This window comes from Solanum tuberosum, unplaced genomic scaffold (genome assembly GCF_000226075.1).
Source record: "Solanum tuberosum cultivar DM 1-3 516 R44 unplaced genomic scaffold, SolTub_3.0 scf00666, whole genome shotgun sequence".
Lineage (NCBI taxonomy): Eukaryota > Viridiplantae > Streptophyta > Magnoliopsida > Solanales > Solanaceae > Solanum > Solanum tuberosum.
Genome location: NW_006239594.1, coordinates 158330 through 179746, shown reverse-complemented (window position 1 = coordinate 179746; position 21417 = coordinate 158330). Strand labels below are relative to the sequence as shown.

The window sequence follows — 21417 nt, the reverse complement described above, 5'->3', positions numbered from 1 at the left end:
CCTCTCTCGCTTGCCTCTCTCCTCCCTCTCCCAATCTCGCTTGCCTCTCTCCTCCCTATCCCAACCTTGCTTGCCATATATACAAATACATATGTATAATATACAGTTATCTAACCGATATACATATACAATTCACCTCTCTCCCACTCTTTGCCCTCTCTCGCTCGCCTCTCTCCTCTCTCTCCAAGACTAGCTCGCCTCTCTCCTCCCTATAACATGTAGCTACGAATGTAATTATCAAACTATAGTTTGGAGAGTAATTAGGCTATTTTTGAGTGGCTATATGTGAAAGTTCCTCAAAATAAATCAACTGAGCACCAACCATTCAGACACACACGTCTTAAATACATGCAGAAAATTAAATGCACTTCAGCCATGTGCGTTTTAAGTATAAATTGGTATTATTGTGAAATGACCTTGCAAGTTTTGTTATTGTTTTGAAAAATCTATAATTAAGGTTTGTTCTTTATCATTTTGGAACGTATATTTCAAATTTAAATCATTTGAAGTACATTTATGCATTAAATCGTGTGTTAAATTGTTGAATTTTGAAAAACAAAACAATTTTTTGCTTATGGCCAAAAGAAATAATCAATTAATCAACATTTACACTTATGACAAACACGTCTTAAGTGCATGCACATAATTGATTGCACTTCAGTTATATATCATGACTTTCTAACTCGAGAAAAAATCTGTAATTTCATATGCAAATTTATTATTTCAATCACATATATCATAAATTGTGTTCGAAGTGAATAAATTTATTTAAAATCTAGTATTTACACTTTCCCCTCAATAACTTGAATCGAACTATCAATCTCGAAATTGTGAAATGTGGACTCACAAACTGATAATAAGATATATTAAATATGTCATTTATTCAATTTTCTGTTCAAAATTGAAATCTTTATGATGGGCCGGAGACTATCCTCTTCTCTAAATGAAGTGGGCTTTTATTAGTCATCAAGTCCCTCTTCCTTTGTACTCCAAACATGTTGGCCCAAAAGTTCACTTATGACTTTATTTGTGTTGGTCTTCAACTTATGTCTTCGTAATTTTTAAAAAAAATCCATGGAACATAAGTATATATTTGTGTATTTAATATCCTCAAGTTGTCTTACATGTCGCAATTTGTAAAGAATTTTTGTTTTACTAGGCATAAGTTCAGTTGTTAAGGGACATAAATTAAATATCAACTCATTTTCCTGAGCAATCTATGTAATTTTATACCACATAATTAAGGTGATACATAACATGTTATACTCATGTAACAACTAAATATTTCTGATCGAACGGCTAAATGTGTGACTTCCCTTTATTTAATTAATAATTAATGTTCTCGTCCAATTATGTGAAGAAACTTTAACATCTTTTTATTTTTATTTTGTTGAGGACATTAATAAATCAGAGACATTCTCTTGTTCTTTGTTTTTTTTTTAGCTTATGATCATAAAATAAGACAAGAGATTGCATTTCTTGACTATAGAATACGATAATTTCTTTACACTGTCAATATATATAAGTTATTCGCATAAATATCGCGTACAAAAGGTCCAATGCCCCAAACTTCACAACAACTTATTTATAAAACATCTGTAAATAAATCAATTAACCAATATTTATCCTTATGACATACATGCCTTAAGTACATGAATAAAAATTGATTGCACTTCAGTCGTATATTGTGACTTTCCAACACCAGCCAAAATTTGTAAATTGATACGCAAATTTTATTATTTCAATCACGTACGTCATAAGTTGTGTCCGAAGTGAATAAATTTATAAAAAAAAAATCAAGTATTTATGCTACATTTCCCTCAACAACTTGAATCGAATTATCAATCTCAGAATTGTAGAATGTAGACTCACAAAGTGGACTCTTTTAACAAAGAAGTGGGCTTTTATTAGTCATCAATTAGTGGTGTGCAAAAATCGAACTGAAAAATTGTTATTGGGTTAACGGATTTTTAATGGTTTTATAAAAAAATTATTGGATTTTCGGTTTGATATCGGTTTTTAGTATTGGGTTATTGGGTAAACCGATAACCCATTAAGACGGTAGTAATTTACTACTATACTCTTCATAAATATTAAATATTAAAAATTAATAATTTAACATAACTAGACACTATATTAGTACTCTACACTATACTCTACACTCTTCACACGTCACAGTACTTTTTCTTCACATCAGAGATTCTATATTATGTTTTGATTGTAACATGTAATTGTAGCCTTCGTACTACATCTACTTCCTATTTACTTGTCCATTTTTTACAAGGCACAACTATTAAGAAAATAATTAATGGCATAGGAAATTTACCATTCTACCCCTATTAATTGATAGAATTCCAATATCAATTTACTTGTTAAAGAGATCCAAACTTTTTCAAAAACATTAACTCTCAAAATAAATTGAGTTTATAATAGGTAAAAAAATTATTTGTCAAAAATAATAAGTAAAAAGGTACCAATAAAAAGTCAAAATTGAACAAGTAAAAAAGTAGAGAGAAAGTATTGTGTTAGATGATGCTCATGAAAAAAGTAATTACTTCTCATCACAAAAGCCAGCATTCAACAAGACACAAGCTTGTCCTTTATTACAAGTAGAATAGAACTTACACTATGACCAAACAAACATTTCAAATCTTGAAACAACAACTCAAGAAAAGGCACAATGAAGTGCCTTTTTTCAATACATTATAGTATATATAGTGGTGTAGATACCTTAATTTTTACGATTTTTTTTTGATAAATTGATAATTACAATGCGTTTTAAGTACAAATTATTATTAGTGTGAAATGACCTTGCAAGTTTTGTTATTGTTTTGATAAATCTATAATTGAGGTCGGTTCTTTATGATTTTTTGGAACTTATATTTCAAATTTAAATCATTTGAAGTACATAAATCATGCGTTAAATTGTTGAATTTTGAAGAAAAAAAACAAATTTTTGCTTATGGCCAAAAGAAATAATCAACTAATCAACATTTACAGTTATGACACACACTTCTTAAGTGCATGCACATAATTGATTGCACTTTAGTCATATATCATGACTTTTTAACTCGAGACAAAATATATAATTTCATATGCAAATTTTATTATTTCAATCACATATATCATAAGTTGTGTCCGAAGTGAATAAATTTATTTAAAATCAAGTATTTACACTTCCACCTCAATAACTTGAATCGAACTATCAATCTCGAAATGGTGAAATGTGGACTCACAAACTGATAATAAGATATATTAAATATGTCATTTATTCAATTTCTGTTTCAAAATTGAAATCTTTATGATGGGCCGGAGACTATCCTCTTCTCTAAATGAAGTGGGCTTTTATTAGTCATCAAGCCCCTCTTCCTTTGTACTCCAAACATGTTGGCCCGAAAGTTCACTTATGACTTTATTTGTGTTGGTCTTCAACTTATGTCTTCGTAATTTTAAAAAATAATCCATGGAACATAAGTATATATTTGTGTATTTAATATCCTCAAGTTGTCTTACATGTCGCAATTTGTAAAGAATTTTTGTTTTACTAGGCATAAGTTCAGTTGTTAAGGGACATAAATTAAATATCAACTCATTTTCCTGAGCAATCTATGTAATTTTATACCACATAATTAAGGTGATACATAACATGTTATACTCATGTAACAACTAAATATTTTTTATCGAACAGCTAATGTATAACTTCCCTTTATTTAATTAATGCTCTCGCCCAATTATGTGAAGAAGCTTTCACATCTTTTTATTTTTATTTTGTAGAGGACATTAATAAATCAGAGATATTCTCTTGTTCTTTGTTCTTTTTTTTTTTTTAGCTTATGATCATAAAATAAATACAAGAGATTGCATTTCTTGACTATAGAATACGATAATTTCTTTACACTGTCAATATATATAAGTTATTCGCATAAATATCGCGTACAAAAGGTCCAATGCCCCAAACTTCACAACAACTTATTTATAAAACATCTGTAAAATTTAATTCACACGGCAATATTGTAAACAGCTTGCTAAAAATTTGGTAATGGGCTACTGCTCCATAAACTAATTCACAGGTTCTTCATGTTTGAGTGATGGGTCAGACACTTTAGCCCATGTCCTGTAAAATACAAATCTTCAATAACGCATATAAGAATAAAAATGTGTAGTGTCTGACTTTTTTTTTTCTTTTTTTTTAAATCACTCGGTGTCCAGTATCAGCATTCAAGAGCAATTAAATTTGGATCACGCATTGCAGACCCATTTCTGGGTGTGATTTTCCCAACATAGTTCTTCCCATTCTTAGGGTTTCAAACCTATCACCCCGAGCAGTGGTTAAGCCACATATAGCTCAAGGTGTCCAGTCGGACACCCTTCATCGAAAAATTATATTATGTATATAGAAAATATATGAATTAATATATAAATCTTGAAAATTCTTAACTAAATTTTTGACTTGCGGAGTAAATTCAGGCCCAACAATAATATCTACCATAGGTGGTATGTTATTTCTGCTAAGTTTAGTCAACCATATGAAGTGGGTCCAAAAAATAAACCTACTATTTTGAAATAATTATTTTGTTTATTGAATTTTTGATAAATTATTTATGTATATTAAATAAAAAATTTAACATAATATAAAGTTTGAAGTAAAACTATTGAATTTTATTGAATTAACTGGTTACCATCTTTAACTCCATCCTGCTTTGAAGTTTGTTGGACGAAAAATAAGGTACGTTGATGAATATATTAGTATATTGTTACATGCTCTCTCCAGAAAATTATGCAAAAGAAGTTGTTTTCCTAAGCGCAAAATACTTAGTTTAAAGTAACTAATAAAATGCTACACCAAATGTGGTGACTCAGACAGTCATTTTTGTCTGTCACTTTGTTATAAAGTTTTGGTCCAAAAAATGTTTATTCCTCACAACCTCAATTAACTTCTTTTTCTTTTTCTATTCAAAACCAGCTTTACTACTCTAAGAAGTAAGAAGCATATATTAACCCGTTGGGGTGACTCAGATTTTCATAATGGAGGTCTTAAGCTCGAAGTTTCTTATTTGTAATAGTAAGAGGATTAACCTTCTGAATGGAGATTATTATATAAAATTTCCCTAATATAGGTTACCTTTCCTACTTAATTTAAATTTACCTCATCCATCCTAAATTATGGATTTCTTATCAGTAAAAAATAAAAGCATATATTCATTTGTTACTCATTTAAGGAAGAGAAACGAGTAATTTAGTTAAATGCCCTTTATTATTAAAGGAGTAAATATTTAGCTAAAAAAGTTTAAACGGTGAATCTAATTGATTAAAAAATCATCCAAGTCATCAATCACGAGTGATTTAAAATGAAAAAAATAATAAAATTATCTGTCGTCATTTGGATGAGACTGAGTTTTATTAGAGAACTTTTGATGTGTGCATACCATGAGCTACCTATTTTTATTTTATTTTTATTAAAGGTGTGTAATTCATTATTCAAAAATATTTTTAAAATTTTTCTGTTGGATTGGTCGAAATTTTTAGAATGTATTTTTTCTAGAAAATGAGGAAAATGACTTTGAAAAACAAGTTTCACGATCCTCCAACACATAATCTCATATTCACTCCTACACAAGGAAAGGTTGAATAACATTGTACGTTGCAGACCTGATTGAGAAGCCTCCATCTCCACTAAGCCACACTCCTATCTCTCGTTTCTTTTATAGTATTCGTCTAGATTATATACAAACACTTACGTAGTAAACACACAAAAAAGTAAAAAATTGATTCATTTTCTTGAAAAATATTTTCTTTTCGTATCCACCTAATGAAAAAATTATTTGAGATGAGACAATATTATTATATGAACTTAAATTTTAATGTAACTATTATTTGCTGATTACCTGAAAAAATTATTTTTTTATGATAGAGACAAGATTGTTTGAACTTTTATTAATGTGCCTACCAAATAACCTATTCTTTTTCTGCCAAACCCATTACTGAAAGTTTGGCTCGTGGTAGGATACAATGTAACATTACATTTTTTTTCCAATTCATCCACCCACTACTAAATGGACTATATCCCTAACATGACTATTTTCTCTAAAGATATCATGACGTTTGTAGACTAGTTCCAATTTTGTAACAGGAAAAAGATAAAACGACAAAGATAAATTAGTGAAAAATTAAAGAGGCAATCAATCATCCGTGATAGAGTGGTAAGTATCTCCTGGTTATTTAATTAGAGGTTTCGATTTGAATTTTGAAAATAAAATCAGTTTTGATAGAAAGTGTCTTACTTTCAAAAGTGGACTTTTTTTTTTGCATGAATCTAAATTAATCTGATTAGAAAGTGAATAATACCGAACATTGGATGAAAAATGAAAAATTAATAAATAAAATGAGAATTTGAGCTCAGAAAATAAAGTCGCCTTTGATAGGAAGTGTTAAAGTGGATTTCTTGGCATGACTTTTGAATTAAACGAACCAGGAAGCAAATATCGGACATGAGGGGGAAAAAGAAGTAAAACTCGGTTTGAGTCCAAAAAATAAAATCGTATTTAGTAAAGAGAGTTTTACTCTCCAAAGTAGACTTCTTCACCCCAATTTAAATTAGTCAAATTAGAAAATGAATATCAGATATCAGGTGAAAAAGTGAAAAATAAGAAAGTTAAAGGACAATTTGAGCTATTGAAAAATAAAGTCGTCTTCGATAGGGAGTGTCTAAGTGGACTTCTTAGCCCAACTCTGAATTAGACATACCAAAAAACAAATATCAAATGTCGGGTGAAAAATGAAAAAAATAAAAAAGAAGAAGTAAAAGTCATCTTCAATAGAGAAAGTTTTTAACATAAAATGTGGATACTAAATACCAAAAAGTTGGAAAAAAGTAAAAAGAGGTAATTAGAGAAGTTGGAAATTCCAGGAGTCCTAGTAGGAAAGAATTCCATATCAAACAATCCCATATTGTTAGGCTTAAAAATAGTTGGCTAAAAGATAACTTCAAAGAAAAAATACTTCATATGACCAATCTCTATCTCTCTTTATCTCAACAACACTTAACATACATAGTGTAAAAAGCAACAGAATAATACTATTTGTGACCAGCTAAGAGAATAAAATCATGATTTTTAGAATTACAACAAGAAAAAGATGGGAAATTAAGAGGAAGAAGCAGCAAAAAACAACAAGTGGTTAACAATTTTATCATCACCATATAGTTGTATTCATTCACATATCACACTCACATGTTCTAGTACTCCTTCCATTCTGTAAAGTTCTAGTTGACTCTCTCCCTTTGTGGTCCTTTTCCATTTTCTTGCCTTATCAATCAATCAACTTTTTTAGCCAATTTTTTTCTCTGTTTTCGCATCCCTTTTTTATCCTCTTATTTAATTTTTAGCTAAACCCCATTTCTTGATTTTTAGTCTTTTGCATGTCCTGAGTAGCATTATTTTTCAAGATTTCATATTATAGCTAAACCCCATTTCTTGATTTGTATTATCTTGTCTTTTGCATGTCTTGAGTAGCATACTATCCAAGATTTCATATTATAGCTAAACCCCATTTCTTGATTTTGTAAAACCTTTGGTGATTTGCATGTCTTGAGTGGCATGTTTTTGTGGTCATTAAGGTTAAAACAATTCAAGATTTCATTTTTTCCTTTGCTTCTTGAAATTGGGTTGAGTTGTATACTGAGAGTTATGGGCCCTGGAATCTCAAAACTTGCTTAATGGTATCTGTTTCCTGGTCTGCCATTAGCTCTGTTACAACTTTTGGGCATTGCCATACTCATAAGTTTCCTAATTTTCATCCATAAGAAAAATATTGACATGACTTTAGTGTAAACTAAACAGCATGTCATTCATGCTCTTTTATCCTTGGAAATGGCAAGTTATAGTAACTCTGCAATCCAACAGCATTTGTTTTTTGTGCTGTTGATTCTTCTTTTCTTTACTGGTTTTGCTGAATCTTTAAATGAAGAGGGACTTATTCTTTTGGAGTTCAAAGAATCCCTTAATGATCCTGATAACAATCTTGAAAGTTGGAATTCTTCAAACTTGAATCCTTGCAAATGGGATGGTGTTAAGTGTAGCAAAAATGATCAGGTGATTTCTCTCAATATCGATAATCGTAACTTGTCTGGTAGTTTTTCTTCAAGAATTTGTGAACTTCCTTACTTGACAGTATTGAATGTGTCATCAAATTTCATTTCTGGTCAAATTCCTGATGATTTTGCGTCGTGTCATAGTTTGGAGAAATTGAACCTTTGTACCAATAGGTTCCATGGAGAGTTTCCTCTCCAATTATGCAATATTACCTCACTTAGACAGCTTTACTTATGTGAGAATTACATTTCTGGTGAAATCCCTCAGGATATCGGAAACTTGTCACTTCTTGAGGAGCTTGTTGTTTATAGTAACAATCTTACTGGAAGAATACCTGTTTCAATAGGTAAATTGAAAAAACTTAGGATCATCAGGGCTGGGCGAAACTATCTGTCTGGCCCTATTCCTGCTGAAGTTAGTGAATGTGATAGTTTACAAGTGCTTGGTGTAGCGGAAAATAGGCTAGAAGGGTCTTTTCCAGTAGAGCTACAAAGGCTTAAGAACCTCATCAACTTAATTCTTTGGGCTAACTCATTCTCTGGTGCAATTCCTCCTGAGGTTGGGAACTTCAGTAAGTTGGAATTACTCGCGTTGCATGAGAATTCATTCAGTGGACAAATTCCTAAAGAGATTGGGAAGTTAACTAATTTGAGAAGGTTGTACATTTACACTAATCAGTTGAATGGAACAATTCCATGGCAAATGGGGAATTGTTTGAGTGCAGTTGAGATTGATTTATCCGAAAATCAGTTGAGAGGAAGCATTCCGAAAAGTTTGGGGCAACTTTCTAATCTGCGGTTGCTTCACCTTTTCGAGAACAGATTACATGGGAAGATTCCAAAGGAGCTTGGAGAGTTGAAGCTGCTTAAGAATTTTGACTTGTCTATAAACAATTTGACAGGTAGAATTCCAGCAGTGTTTCAGCATCTTGCATTCTTGGAGAATTTACAACTTTTTGACAATCACCTTGAAGGTCCTATTCCGCGATTTATTGGCCTCAAAAGCAACCTCACTGTAGTGGACCTGTCCAAGAATAATCTTAAAGGAAGAATACCTTCAAATCTTTGTCAGTTTCAGAAGTTAACATTCCTGAGCCTCGGGTCTAACAAGTTGTCTGGCAATATCCCTTATGGCCTAAAGACTTGCAAGTCCCTCGAGCAGCTAATGCTAGGAGATAACCTGCTCACTGGGAGTTTTTCTTTTGATCTTAGCAAGCTGGAGAACCTTTCAGCTCTTGAGCTTTTTCACAATAGATTTTCTGGATTGCTACCACCAGAGGTGGGCAACCTTAGAAGATTAGAGAGGTTGCTCTTGTCAAATAACAACTTTTTTGGGCAAATTCCTCCTGATATTGGAAAACTTGTGAAGCTTGTTGCTTTTAATGTTTCCTCCAACCGGCTCTCGGGTGATATTCCTCATGAATTAGGGAATTGTTTAAGTCTCCAAAGGCTTGATCTTAGCAAGAACTCGTTCGCTGGAAATCTCCCCGATGAACTTGGTAGGCTAGTCAACTTGGAACTGCTTAAGCTATCTGATAATAAGTTTAATGGACAGATACCTGGTGGCTTAGGTGGACTAGCACGACTAACGGATTTGGAAATGGGAGGCAATTTCTTCTCTGGTAGTATTCCTATTGAGCTTGGCTACCTTGGAACTCTTCAGATTTCTCTGAATCTGAGTCACAATGCTCTCAATGGATCGATTCCTAGCGCCCTCGGGAACTTGCAGATGCTTGAAACATTGTACTTAAATGACAACCAGCTTATTGGTGAGATTCCAACTTCAATAGGGCAGTTGATGAGTCTGATAGTATGCAATCTTTCTAACAATAACCTTGTGGGATCAGTACCAAACACGCCTGCCTTTAAGAGGATGGACTCGAGCAACTTTGCTGGAAATGTTGGGTTATGCACGTCCGATTCCATCCACTGTGATCCTCCTCCGGCCCCTTGGATTGCTCCAAAGTCAAACTGGTTGAAACACGGTTCTTCTAGGCAAAAAATAATTACTGCTGTTTCTGCGACTGTTGGGATGATCTCTTTGGTATTGATTTTAGTTATATGTAGGATCATTAGAGGCCACAAAGCAGCTTTTGTGTCCGTGGAAAATCAAGTAAAGCCGGATGACTTGAATGATCATTACTTTCCACGAAAAGGGTTCACGTATCAGGACCTTGTCGATGCTACTGGAAATTTCTCAGACAGCGCGATCATAGGAAGGGGAGCTTGTGGCACTGTCTACAGAGCTCATATGGCTGATGGTGAGTTTGTTGCAGTTAAAAAGCTGAAGCCACAAGGAGAAACCGCGAGTGTTGACAGCAGCTTCCAAGCTGAATTATCTACACTTGGTAAGATAAATCATAGAAATATTGTCAAGCTATATGGTTTCTGCTACCATCAAGATTGCAATCTTCTCTTGTATGAGTACATGGGAAACGGAAGCCTCGGGGAAGTACTTCATGGGAATAAGACAACTAGTTTACTAAATTGGAATAGCAGGTACAAAATTGCCTTAGGAGCTGCTGAGGGACTATGCTATTTGCACCATGACTGTAAGCCACATATCATTCACAGGGATATAAAATCGAACAACATTTTGTTGGACGAAATGCTTGAGGCACATGTAGGAGACTTTGGCTTGGCAAAGCTAATTGACTTCCCTTACTCAAAATCCATGTCCGCGGTTGCTGGTTCATACGGCTACATTGCCCCTGGTAAGACCGGTGTTTAGGCACTTAAAACGATACTCTTTATTAGCATTACTTACATACAGAAGCTAACTAAGTTCTAGTTTTTTCTTTTTTTCAGAATATGCATACACAATGAAAGTGACAGAGAAATGCGACATCTATAGTTATGGCGTTGTTTTGTTGGAATTGATTACTGGTAGATCTCCAGTTCAACCCCTTGATCAGGGAGGCGATTTGGTGACTTGGGTAAGGAGATCAATTCATGAAGGAGTGGCACTAACTGAGCTTTTTGACAAAAGACTGGATGTTAGTGTTGCAAGAACAAGAGAGGAGATGTCTCTAGTTCTCAAGATTGCTATGTTCTGCACCAATACATCCCCTGCCAATAGGCCTACAATGCGAGAAGTCATCGCCATGCTGATTGAAGCCCGGGAATTTGTGTGCACTTCACCACCATCACCATCCTCCGAAACTCCTCTGAGTGAAGCTGATGCTAATAAAGGTGCATAAAAACAACTTCCTCATCTTTCAATCTTTTCACTACAGTCAAATATCTCTATAACAGTCATCCTCTATAACAACATTTCACTATAACAAACGGGTTCTCTATGGAACTAATTTTCATGTTATGTTACATTACATGTTCTCTATAACAACATTTCACTATAACAAACGGGTTCTCTATGGAACTAATTTTCATGTTATGTTACATTACATGTTCTCTATAACAACATTTCACTATAACAAACGGGTTCTCTATGGAACTAATTTTCATGTTATGTTACATTACATGTTCTCTATAACAACATTTCACTATAACAAACGGGTTCTCTATGGAACTAATTTTCATGTTATGTTACATTACATGTTCTCTATAACAACATTTCACTATAACAAACGGGTTCTCTATGGAACTAATTTTCATGTTATGTTACATTACATGTTCTCTATAACAACATTTCACTATAACAAACGGGTTCTCTATGGAACTAATTTTCATGTTATGTTACATTACATGTTCTCTATAACAACATTTCACTATAACAAACGGGTTCTCTATGGAACTAATTTTCATGTTATGTTACATTACATGTTCTCTATAACAACATTTCACTATAACAAACGGGTTCTCTATGGAACTAATTTTCATGTTATGTTACATTACATGTTCTCTATAACAACATTTCACTATAACAAACGGGTTCTCTATGGAACTAATTTTCATGTTATGTTACATTACATGTTCTCTATAACAACATTTCGCTATAGGAGCCAAATATTGGAACAAGTAAAACTGTTATAGAGATGTTTGATTGTATATCATTTAAACACATATCGAATCAATACCTGTGTTTATAGCAGCCCCAAAAGAAAGGAATTCTCATTTTTCATGTCCATAATTCTAAGTTTAGTTAATAATAAAAGGAATTATTCAATACTGAATGGATGTTCACAAAGAAAAATCAGCTAAATCACATGCATGTCTGTTTACTAACAGCAACCAGTTTCTACATTTTTTTAGTAGCATTTGTGTATTCATGCTATACATGTTTGATAATTTTGATTCAGAATGTTGCGCATACTCTCCAAAAATATCGTCAGACACTACTTTTGGAGGATCCGACATGCATCCAGCTGATATTTTTTTGGAGAGTTCGAGCAACATAGATTCAGATTATATCATCCACAAAAAACTAAAATGCATCCACTTTATGTTTCTTGCAGGTTCTAATTAAGCAACCATAGACCAAAAAACAGAAAATTGAAGTTGTGGCTCATCTCAAGCTCTGCCAAATTTCTAATAGAGTTAGAAGCATCTTATTATTCATGTACACACAACTACCTTTGATACCATACTTCCCCTCTAATAATTATTAGTTGGCATTTCTTATCTATTTATCTTCTAAATTATATCTACTTCTATGATCTGTCTCCACATTAACTGCCTAATTGGTATTCAGTTACTAATCATTTGGTTATTTCTGAAATAATCTTATAATATATGGTCATAGTTGGCATTCTTGGTTTCCATAAAGAACATATTTTGTGCTTGGATTCGTATATACGGTCAGACCTCTTTATAATTGAGTGTTTGTCTGGACTATTGTTAGCTATTATAGTAAATGGTTGTTATACATCTATAATAACATTTGACATTTAGATGATCTTATCAGCTAATTGTTATAAGAAAAAAATATCTTTTATGTGAAAATAAAATTTCTAATTTTATATCTCATACGGAAGTGAGAAAATTCGTATCAAAATTAACATCATTCAATACAAAAGGCAAAATAAATTAATATTTGTGTAATACTATTTTAAAAAGGTAATTTTATAAAGAATGTATTATTGATATAATGGTATAAGAAATTACTTGAATCCATTTATTGCTTAAGGCTATACTTAAAAGAATTCAATCCTTAACTTGTTAGTTGGACTCTACACGCTTTATTTTTCATCAATATAGATGATAACAAGGTATTTTTCCTGGTAAAGAAAGAATACATACCTAACTTTCGTCTATCTTTTAATAAAAAAATAATTATTATTATAAAGAGGTCTCATCGTAACTAAAATTCAAAACTTAGGTGCAATTTTGACTATATAGTTAAGTAACATTAATGGTAAATGTTACTTCTAGTAAAGGGACCATTGTTATTAGTCTTGCAACTTGTAACTTAATTTTTTGCAAAAATTCTTGTGGTCGGTCGATGTTGAGCTGTACTGGCAACTTTTATTTAATATGCAAGTAGGCTTTATAATTTATTTGAAACCTTCTGGAATAATTAGGTTTCTATCCATTCTTAAATTATTTTACAACTAAATACTATATTATTGTACTAGTATTAATTTGGTCCCTTCTCCCAGTTACCATCCACCAAAGTTAGGTTTCTTATTATATTAATTAATACGAATAATTAACAATAATAATAAATATTGCTGACTAATTATAAGTCAAAAGCTTGGAAACCCATATGCAATTTGCATGAATTGTGGTACCATACCATATTGCTCCCACATGCCATCATATGTTCATGTTTAGTTTGATGTCCCACGTTTAACAGTGAATTATCACTCATTTTCTTTTTGTTACTCGTTAATGTCACTATCGATGATCTATAGCCTTTTATCATAAAAACTTCATGATAACTAAAAGACTACAAAATAAAATATGAATGAATGTCTGGCTATTTCTGTTTGGAGAAGAATCAATAGAATAGCTAATAGCATAACAAAAAACACATTCAAATAAAGTATAAAGAAAAAATAATCGATATGATGCCTCGATCTTTCTTTTGTCATTTAATATTAGGTAAATTGTACATTTTTTATACATGATATAAATATAGACTAAGAATCTGTTTAATGTCAATGTGTCATAATAATGTTTTCCAGCAAAAGTAAAGTTCCAACAACATAAAGATTAAAGTTCCAATATCAAGAAATTATTATGATGAGCATATTCACTTCAAACAGGAGTTTACAATTTTAAGAAATGGGAAAAAATCATTCATTTAATTATTAAAATATCATATTACAAACTCATCATTAGCATATGTGAGGAACATCATATAAAGTAACCTTTTTTTCTTTTCAATGTCAAACAAGAACATTTTTGGTCCAGCAACAACAAATGACAACATGGAAAGCAATTAGGAGTTTTTTTAAAAAAAAAAAAGAAAAAAGAAAAAGAACTACTACTGTATTGTGGTTAAGGGGAATAAAAGGAAAGGAGACAATCATATTTAATCAAAGATATTTTTGTCAAAATCATGTAAATTTATTATTATTATATATAAAAGATGTGTTTAATGAAGTGAAAAGATGTGTTTTACTCGAGCAGATAGCTTTTCAGAAATAACTTTTATATTTTCTCACGATAGTAATAAGATTTGCATACACTTTACCTTCTCTAAATTTTGCTTTCGAACTATAATGAAATGATATTCTATGCATCATGCATCTATCAGCTTGATGTTAGTGCCCAATACAAATAAATTTTTATCCTTATTTTGGGAAAGATGCTTATAGAGAGATTATAGGGTTGGATTGAATGAGAAAGCATGTAAAAAAAAATTGATACATAATTAATGAAAACTTTTTCTTCCATAACTTTCTTTTTCATTTACAAATATGTATGAAATTTCCTTAAAAAAGGAAACAAACCAAAGAAGGAAAAAATTTGAACATCTCCCCCCCAAAATTGATGTTCTCTACCTCCTTTACAAACTTATACCAAAAAAAAAAAAAAATTAAGGGGAAAAAAGACAATATAAATGGTTTTACAAAAGGTTGAAATGGATTTAAGCACATTTTCTAACCTTGTGATTAGTATGACAATAATAATTATGATTAGAGTTTAAATTGTACTTAGATCCCTTGATCCTCATTAGATAACCCAATTTTTTCCATAAACAACGCCTTCTTATTCTTGGTGATGATAATCCAGTCACGTGACTCACGTGCGCCTTACTCTTCGTCTTTTTTATCGTTAATCCCCGAACTTCCGGTGGCCGGTAAGTTCTGATCAACGGCCATTTTATTCCGGCGAAGAATGGGTGACGTTTAATATCTGTTGCACCCCTGGTGCATCCTAGCCTCCTCCTTGGATCCTTAATTAACAATTTCTCTATTAAATCTCTCAATTCAGCTTCATGTCCTTGAGTTTCATCTACGTAAAACTTCACTCCTTTGCTTGATGCTATATTGCGCAGGGTGGACTCTTTACTGTTTCCTTTAAACGGCGTCGTACCGTACAACAACTCGTATAGTAACACCCCAAACGCCCACCAGTCTACACCATTGCCGTGGCCGGCGCCGCTGATGAGCTCCGGCGCTAAGTATTCATGAGTCCCAACGCATGATCTGGAAAATGCAGATGTTGGCTCTGAGACGAACTCGGTCACTGTTTCTTCCCGTTGCCGGTCACCGTAACAACTGTTTCTTCTTCTAGATCCTTCTCGAATACGGGTAGTGAAATCTAATTTTGGGGAAACTTCGGATTTGAAACATAAATCGAAATCGGAAAGCATAATGTGACCATCTTCACGAATAAGTATGTTTTCAGGTTTCAAATCACGGTAAACTATTCCGAGAGAATGTAAATACTCGAGAGCTATGAGTACCTCAGCTGCGTAGAATCTGACTGATTCAACCGGTAGCCGATTACGAGGTTGCTTTCGGAGCAAGGAATGGAGATCACCATTAGGGCAGAAATCGATTAACAAGCAAGTATAATGTGAAACTTCTAAATGTGCGTAAAGCGTAGGTAGAAAAGGGTGATCTAAAGAGGAGAGAATCTCCGCTTCTGTTTGAACATGAGAAAGCTTCTTCGCCGTAAGCGAATCCCGATCGATAACTTTAAGGGCAAAATTAGCATGGTCATAATCCCTGAGACGGCAGAGGAAAACTCGGCCGAGATTTCCAGACCCAACAAGGCGGTGGAGTTTAAGGTGGCGGAGATGAAGAGCACCGTCGGAGGAAAGGGTGGTCACCGCCTTAATAGCGGACCAATTCGGGTCATGCTGGCGGTGTGCACGGCGGTGAAAATTGGGGATTTCTGCAGATGGATTGTTTGTAGATGACGTACATGAAAGACGATCGTTGAAGCTCAGTGTAAGACTACTACGAGCCAAACTGCTTCTCGCACTGAGTGTACGATCAGTTGTTGTAGTGGTAATGGAAGCACAGCTCGTAAAGCTGAGATCAAGATCAGAATCTGGTGGATAAAGGGCATCTAATTCTTCCATTTTTGTGTTCAGAGAGAAAACTTGTGCTTTTTGTTTGTTTAGCTTTTGGAAAAATGTTGGTGAGTTTATGAGGGGGAATGCCACTACATTTTATAAAGGAGAATCAAATGACTTGAAGTGGAGTATTGATAAGTATTTTTTTAATTGAGTTTTAATATAAATATTAAACACGGTACACAAAAAGAAAAGAAAAAAGGAGAATCAAATGAAGAGAGAGGGAGAGTTAGGGGGACATATAATTAATGTTAATAACGTGGTTGGTTGACCCAACAACAAGTTAAGAGAGATAGAGACAAAGGAAAGAAAGAAAGTGGTAACAAAGTTAGGTTTTCTAGAAAAGTTGACTTATAAGGTGCTAAGGAGATAATTTAATTAAGAGAGAATAAATTGGAAGGATGCTTCTTACCATGTTAGTGAAAAGGAGTTTAGAAAGGTAATGGAAGCCGCCTAATTGACATTGGGATCTCTGCATTAACACTATATTATAAGGTTGAAGTTTAACTAGTCGTTATTCAGACTACGATCAAAATTACACAGTAAAAACTCTTAAGAATATAAAATGTTTGAAGAAAAGCGTATAGATTATATTTTTAAAGCATCTTTAGATCAACTAAGTTCAACATTATCATTATTTGAGATTACTAAACGAGGAGATTGAAAAAATGTATGAATATACATCTTGTTATAAAAAATAAATCTCAAACGTCAAAAAAATAACTTAAATTTACTTAACATGAGTACCGTCTACATAAAGCAAAAGAAAGGCCATATATGTTGAGTTTCCACATTGGCTATTTAAGGATGTGATGATTTTTTATATGGGTTCGAACAACTTTTACCTTATGAGCTAGTATATGAATTAATTAAATCCAACATAAATCGCTTCATCATAATATATGAATTAAATTCGTTTTAATTCTTGATTTACTCGATATTGATCATTCATGTTCACGCTCTAGTTGGTAAGTTCGGATATGTGTAGGGGTATTGAGAACTAGCATTATTTGATGACATCCGATTAACTTGTTTGAAAATCGTCTCTTAACTCTTAAGTTAAGTAAAAACAATGAATCGAGCTACATATAGTAGAAAACCTAGAAACCCTCATTTGTTTCACAATCAAATAACTTCTTTTTTTAGAAAAATATACATTTATGAAACTACCGTGCGGCAACGGCGTTTAGCGTATAGAGTGGGCAAGAAAAATAAAGTTTTTTTTTTTGGCTTTTGCATGGTGTGTGAGTCAATAGTCTACGTTTCTCACTGATCTAATTATTGTACTTTTTCTTCTTTTTTTAACAATAAATGATAAATTTTGAAGACTACCTTCCCACAACTTATAATAAATGAATAATACTTTGTTCATATGTAAGAATAGTAGTAAATGAGTTCTCTGAATTCAGACTATATTAAATTAGATGCAGTTGAAAGCAGATGATCTTGGGATTTGTATTGTCCAATAAATTATTTTTTTCTAGTTCTATGTCTACCATTCTAGATAACTTTCAGAATTTTCCTAGATTGCTAGAAATTATAATTATATTAATCGATTTTTTACCTTTATTATTTATTAATAATAGTTTTCATAAAATATTATTAATTATTAAAATATTATTGCATTTTGGTACAATAATATTCTTGTCATTGTAGTTTTTTTCATCTGTTGTTTATTGTGTTTTGAGTATCACTCTATGTATTTTGTTGTTATTGTTACACTTTGGTAGACTCACCTCCATAAGATAGTAATAAAATATGCGTACACGCTACTTTCTTCAAACCCCACTTAGTGAGATTCAACTGAATATTCTATTATTGTTGTTGTAATATTCTTATCGTTAGCTAAGTAGAATAGATATAATACCTATATATGGCTTCATGAACTATTGAAAACAGAGCAATTATGTTCTCCGGACTCCACATTAGATGTAAGTGATTAAATTTGGATTCGTGCATTACCATCATTCTAGGGATAGCGAATTTCTAAATTTTTTTCTATTTCTAAGAACTCGAACATGAGATTTTTAATTAAAAATAAAAGACGATTCAATCATCTCACAACAACTCACGTTGCTAGTTGCAGTTAGTATCAACTATCAGTCATTTTTGGACAAGATTTAGTTCCAAATATTTTGAAACTCTTCTAAGTCATGCAGACATAAATAATCACGCCTAAAAAATAGAGTTGATTTTTCAGCATTAATCACAAACCAGTACAATAAAAATGAAATTATTGATCCATCTTTTCCAATTATGGAGTACTTTTGAAATAGTGTAAAAAAAATAATTATTGGTGCAAATTAAATCAAGTGGCCAAAAGCATATGGTTATCTTAATCACACGTGAAATATGTATGTTGTTACACTATCTTAGACTAGATTTGCATGGTAGAAAAATCAAAAATAAAAATAAAAGTTGTAGGACGTCTTTTCATAATCTAAAAAGTAAGTAGTACTTATTACTTAATTACTTTCATATTTTCCCCAAATAAATCTTGGAAATCTTTTCCTTATATCATAGACTCTAAACAATATCCCTTATAAAACGGTGCCATAATTAGGAGCTATTCCTGTTTCCCATCATTCAGTGAACAGTTGATAAAAATTTAATTAAAGTTTCTATAATTGACAATTAATTATACCAATAATTTTGTTTTCAATGTAAAGGTTCCTACGAGTTTTATTGAGCCAAATGAAAACAGAAATATACTATTCTCTATTCACTTTTACTTAATCATGTTTAACTTGATACATTCTATCAATAAGTAATAAATAGAATAGTAATTTTACTATATCACTTTAATTATTATAGACCATTTCACTCATTTAACTAACTAGTAGTACTTAATAATAGGTTTTATAAAGTGGTAAATAATCGCCTGATTTTTTGAACTAAACAAGTAAAAATTGACCGTATATTTTTAAAATAGTTGACAAGTAAAAATAGATGGCTCAGAAAGTAAGTTGAATTCGAAATCAGTATTTAAAATAAAAAATAACTGATCTTGAAATAATTTATTCACTAATAAGCCTCGTATGATTAAGAAATTATTGCCGAAAGTTACCGGACCCAACGCCAGTGTCATTACGCAGCCGACTTTGTGCCACTAACCCATTCAGAATATAATTAAGAACTCCTTAATTAAATAAATTAACAAAAAAAATCACTACTTAAACTTAAATTATTTTTAATTAGAGAAGAGTCTCAGATATAGAAAGTGGCCAGGTTAATGGACCCACGTGATGGGCCCCAATATAATGGGACCCAGTTGGAAAGTTAATACGATGCTGTCTGCCACGTGGTGAACACTGGGGCCTACACTATATCTCTGTAATAAAAATCAATAGAATAATAATAATAATAATATAAATAGTACAAAATAAACTAAATAAAATAGGCTTTCACTCATAATTCATCAATAATAATGGCCCCTTACCTATCGAGTTAATGCTTAATAATTCATCAAAATTATTAAACTATTTTTAAATAAGTAGAGTAATGTACCAACCTGCCACTGGCACGTGATAGAGACCTGAATTTGCCAGTCCTAGTTTTTTTATAAAAAAAATTGGCAAAAAAATAAAAAAATTGACGTTTCCCTCTCTTTTTATTCCCAGTATGTTTCCCTCTAAAGTCTGAATTACTGTATTAGAATGTGATTTGAGTCAAAAGTGTCCAAACTGTGGTCCCTTATTTCTCATCCTACAATTATTATTAGTTTGTAATTTGCAGAGAGGATTAATAAACAAAGAAGAGAGAAGATGTAAGTGAGAGCAGGAAAGAGACTGAAGAAAGAGACTTGGAAACAAAAATTGAAAAGGTAGGCAAATGTCCAAAAACAAACAAAACATTGTAATTTAAGTGCAATACACGTGTCTGTGTGAGAAGGCAAAAGATTAAAAAAATTAAATTGTAGATAGTACATCTCATGTAACATTTGGTACTCTACTATCCAAGTCTCATTTCTAAATAAGAGTAAAGTAAAGTAATTTAGTAGGTTAATTAATATACTCTTTTTGTTTCATATTATTTGACTCTTATATTAAAAATAGATATTTCTTTTTTACTTGTCCAATTTAGAAAATCAAGAGAGTTTTATTATATATATATATATATATATTATTTTTTTTCGTTCTATTTTTAGTATTAAATAACTATATAAAGTAATTAATGGTTAAATTTAGAATTTCAAGTTAATATGAGCTAAATTTAGTAATACACCCCTAATAAAAGTATTTGTAAGGAACGTGTCAAGTCAATATGACCTAAATAATATGAAACAAAAAAAATATATAATCTAAATCAAAGTTATGGAGTTCAGCCGAACCCCCAATGTTCTCAATGTGAGCTATTAAATAACCCAATATTCAATAGTTTCTCATATTTGCTACATTTAGGTGTGATGTCAATTAGAGAGTTTACACGTGAATAAGATAAGAAAGGAACTTATCAAAGGTTAAATCTTAGGGTATATAATAGGTTCCAAGTATGTATCCAAACTATTACGATTCATTTGACTAGGGAATAAGTTATTTCGGAAATCGTAATCTCAAAATTGTCATTTCATTTTCAATATGGGATTCATAAAAATAACACTAAATCTCGGGATAATTTATTCTGCGATTTCGTCTCAACCAAATATGGAATAAACTCATCCTAGAATCAATCCAGAGATTAGTTATCTCTTATCCCTCATACCAAACGAACCCTTAAAGATCACTGATAGAGCCACATTAAGTGTGAATCTTCTTTCATAAAAACATTACATCATATTGAAATTTCTGTCTTCGTCACTATTTTAAAATATCTATGTATGTGTGTATATAATCACTCCCAAGTTTGAATATATCTCCATCTTCCCCACCCCACCCCACCCCTACCCTTTACAACC

At 32.0% G+C, this 21417-nt stretch overlaps 2 protein-coding genes across 2 annotated transcripts; one reads left to right on the top strand and one right to left on the bottom strand.

Annotated features, from left to right (window-relative positions):
* Nucleotides 1–7004: 7004 nt before the first annotated feature.
* On the top strand, nt 7005–12674 carry LOC102578872 (leucine-rich repeat receptor-like serine/threonine-protein kinase At1g17230). Its single transcript, XM_006366713.2, has 3 exons — nt 7005–10803; nt 10898–11281; nt 12505–12674. The coding sequence occupies exons 1-3, from the start codon at nt 7869–7871 to the stop codon at nt 12513–12515; spliced, it is 3330 nt and encodes a 1109-aa protein (XP_006366775.1). The 5' UTR covers nt 7005–7868; the 3' UTR covers nt 12516–12674.
* Nucleotides 12675–15044: 2370 nt separating this feature from the next.
* On the bottom strand, nt 15045–16695 carry LOC102578527 (serine/threonine-protein kinase WAG1-like). Its single transcript, XM_006366712.2, has one exon. The coding sequence runs from the start codon at nt 16527–16529 to the stop codon at nt 15084–15086; it is 1446 nt and encodes a 481-aa protein (XP_006366774.1). The 5' UTR covers nt 16530–16695; the 3' UTR covers nt 15045–15083.
* Between the last annotated feature and the right edge of the window lie 4722 nt (nt 16696–21417).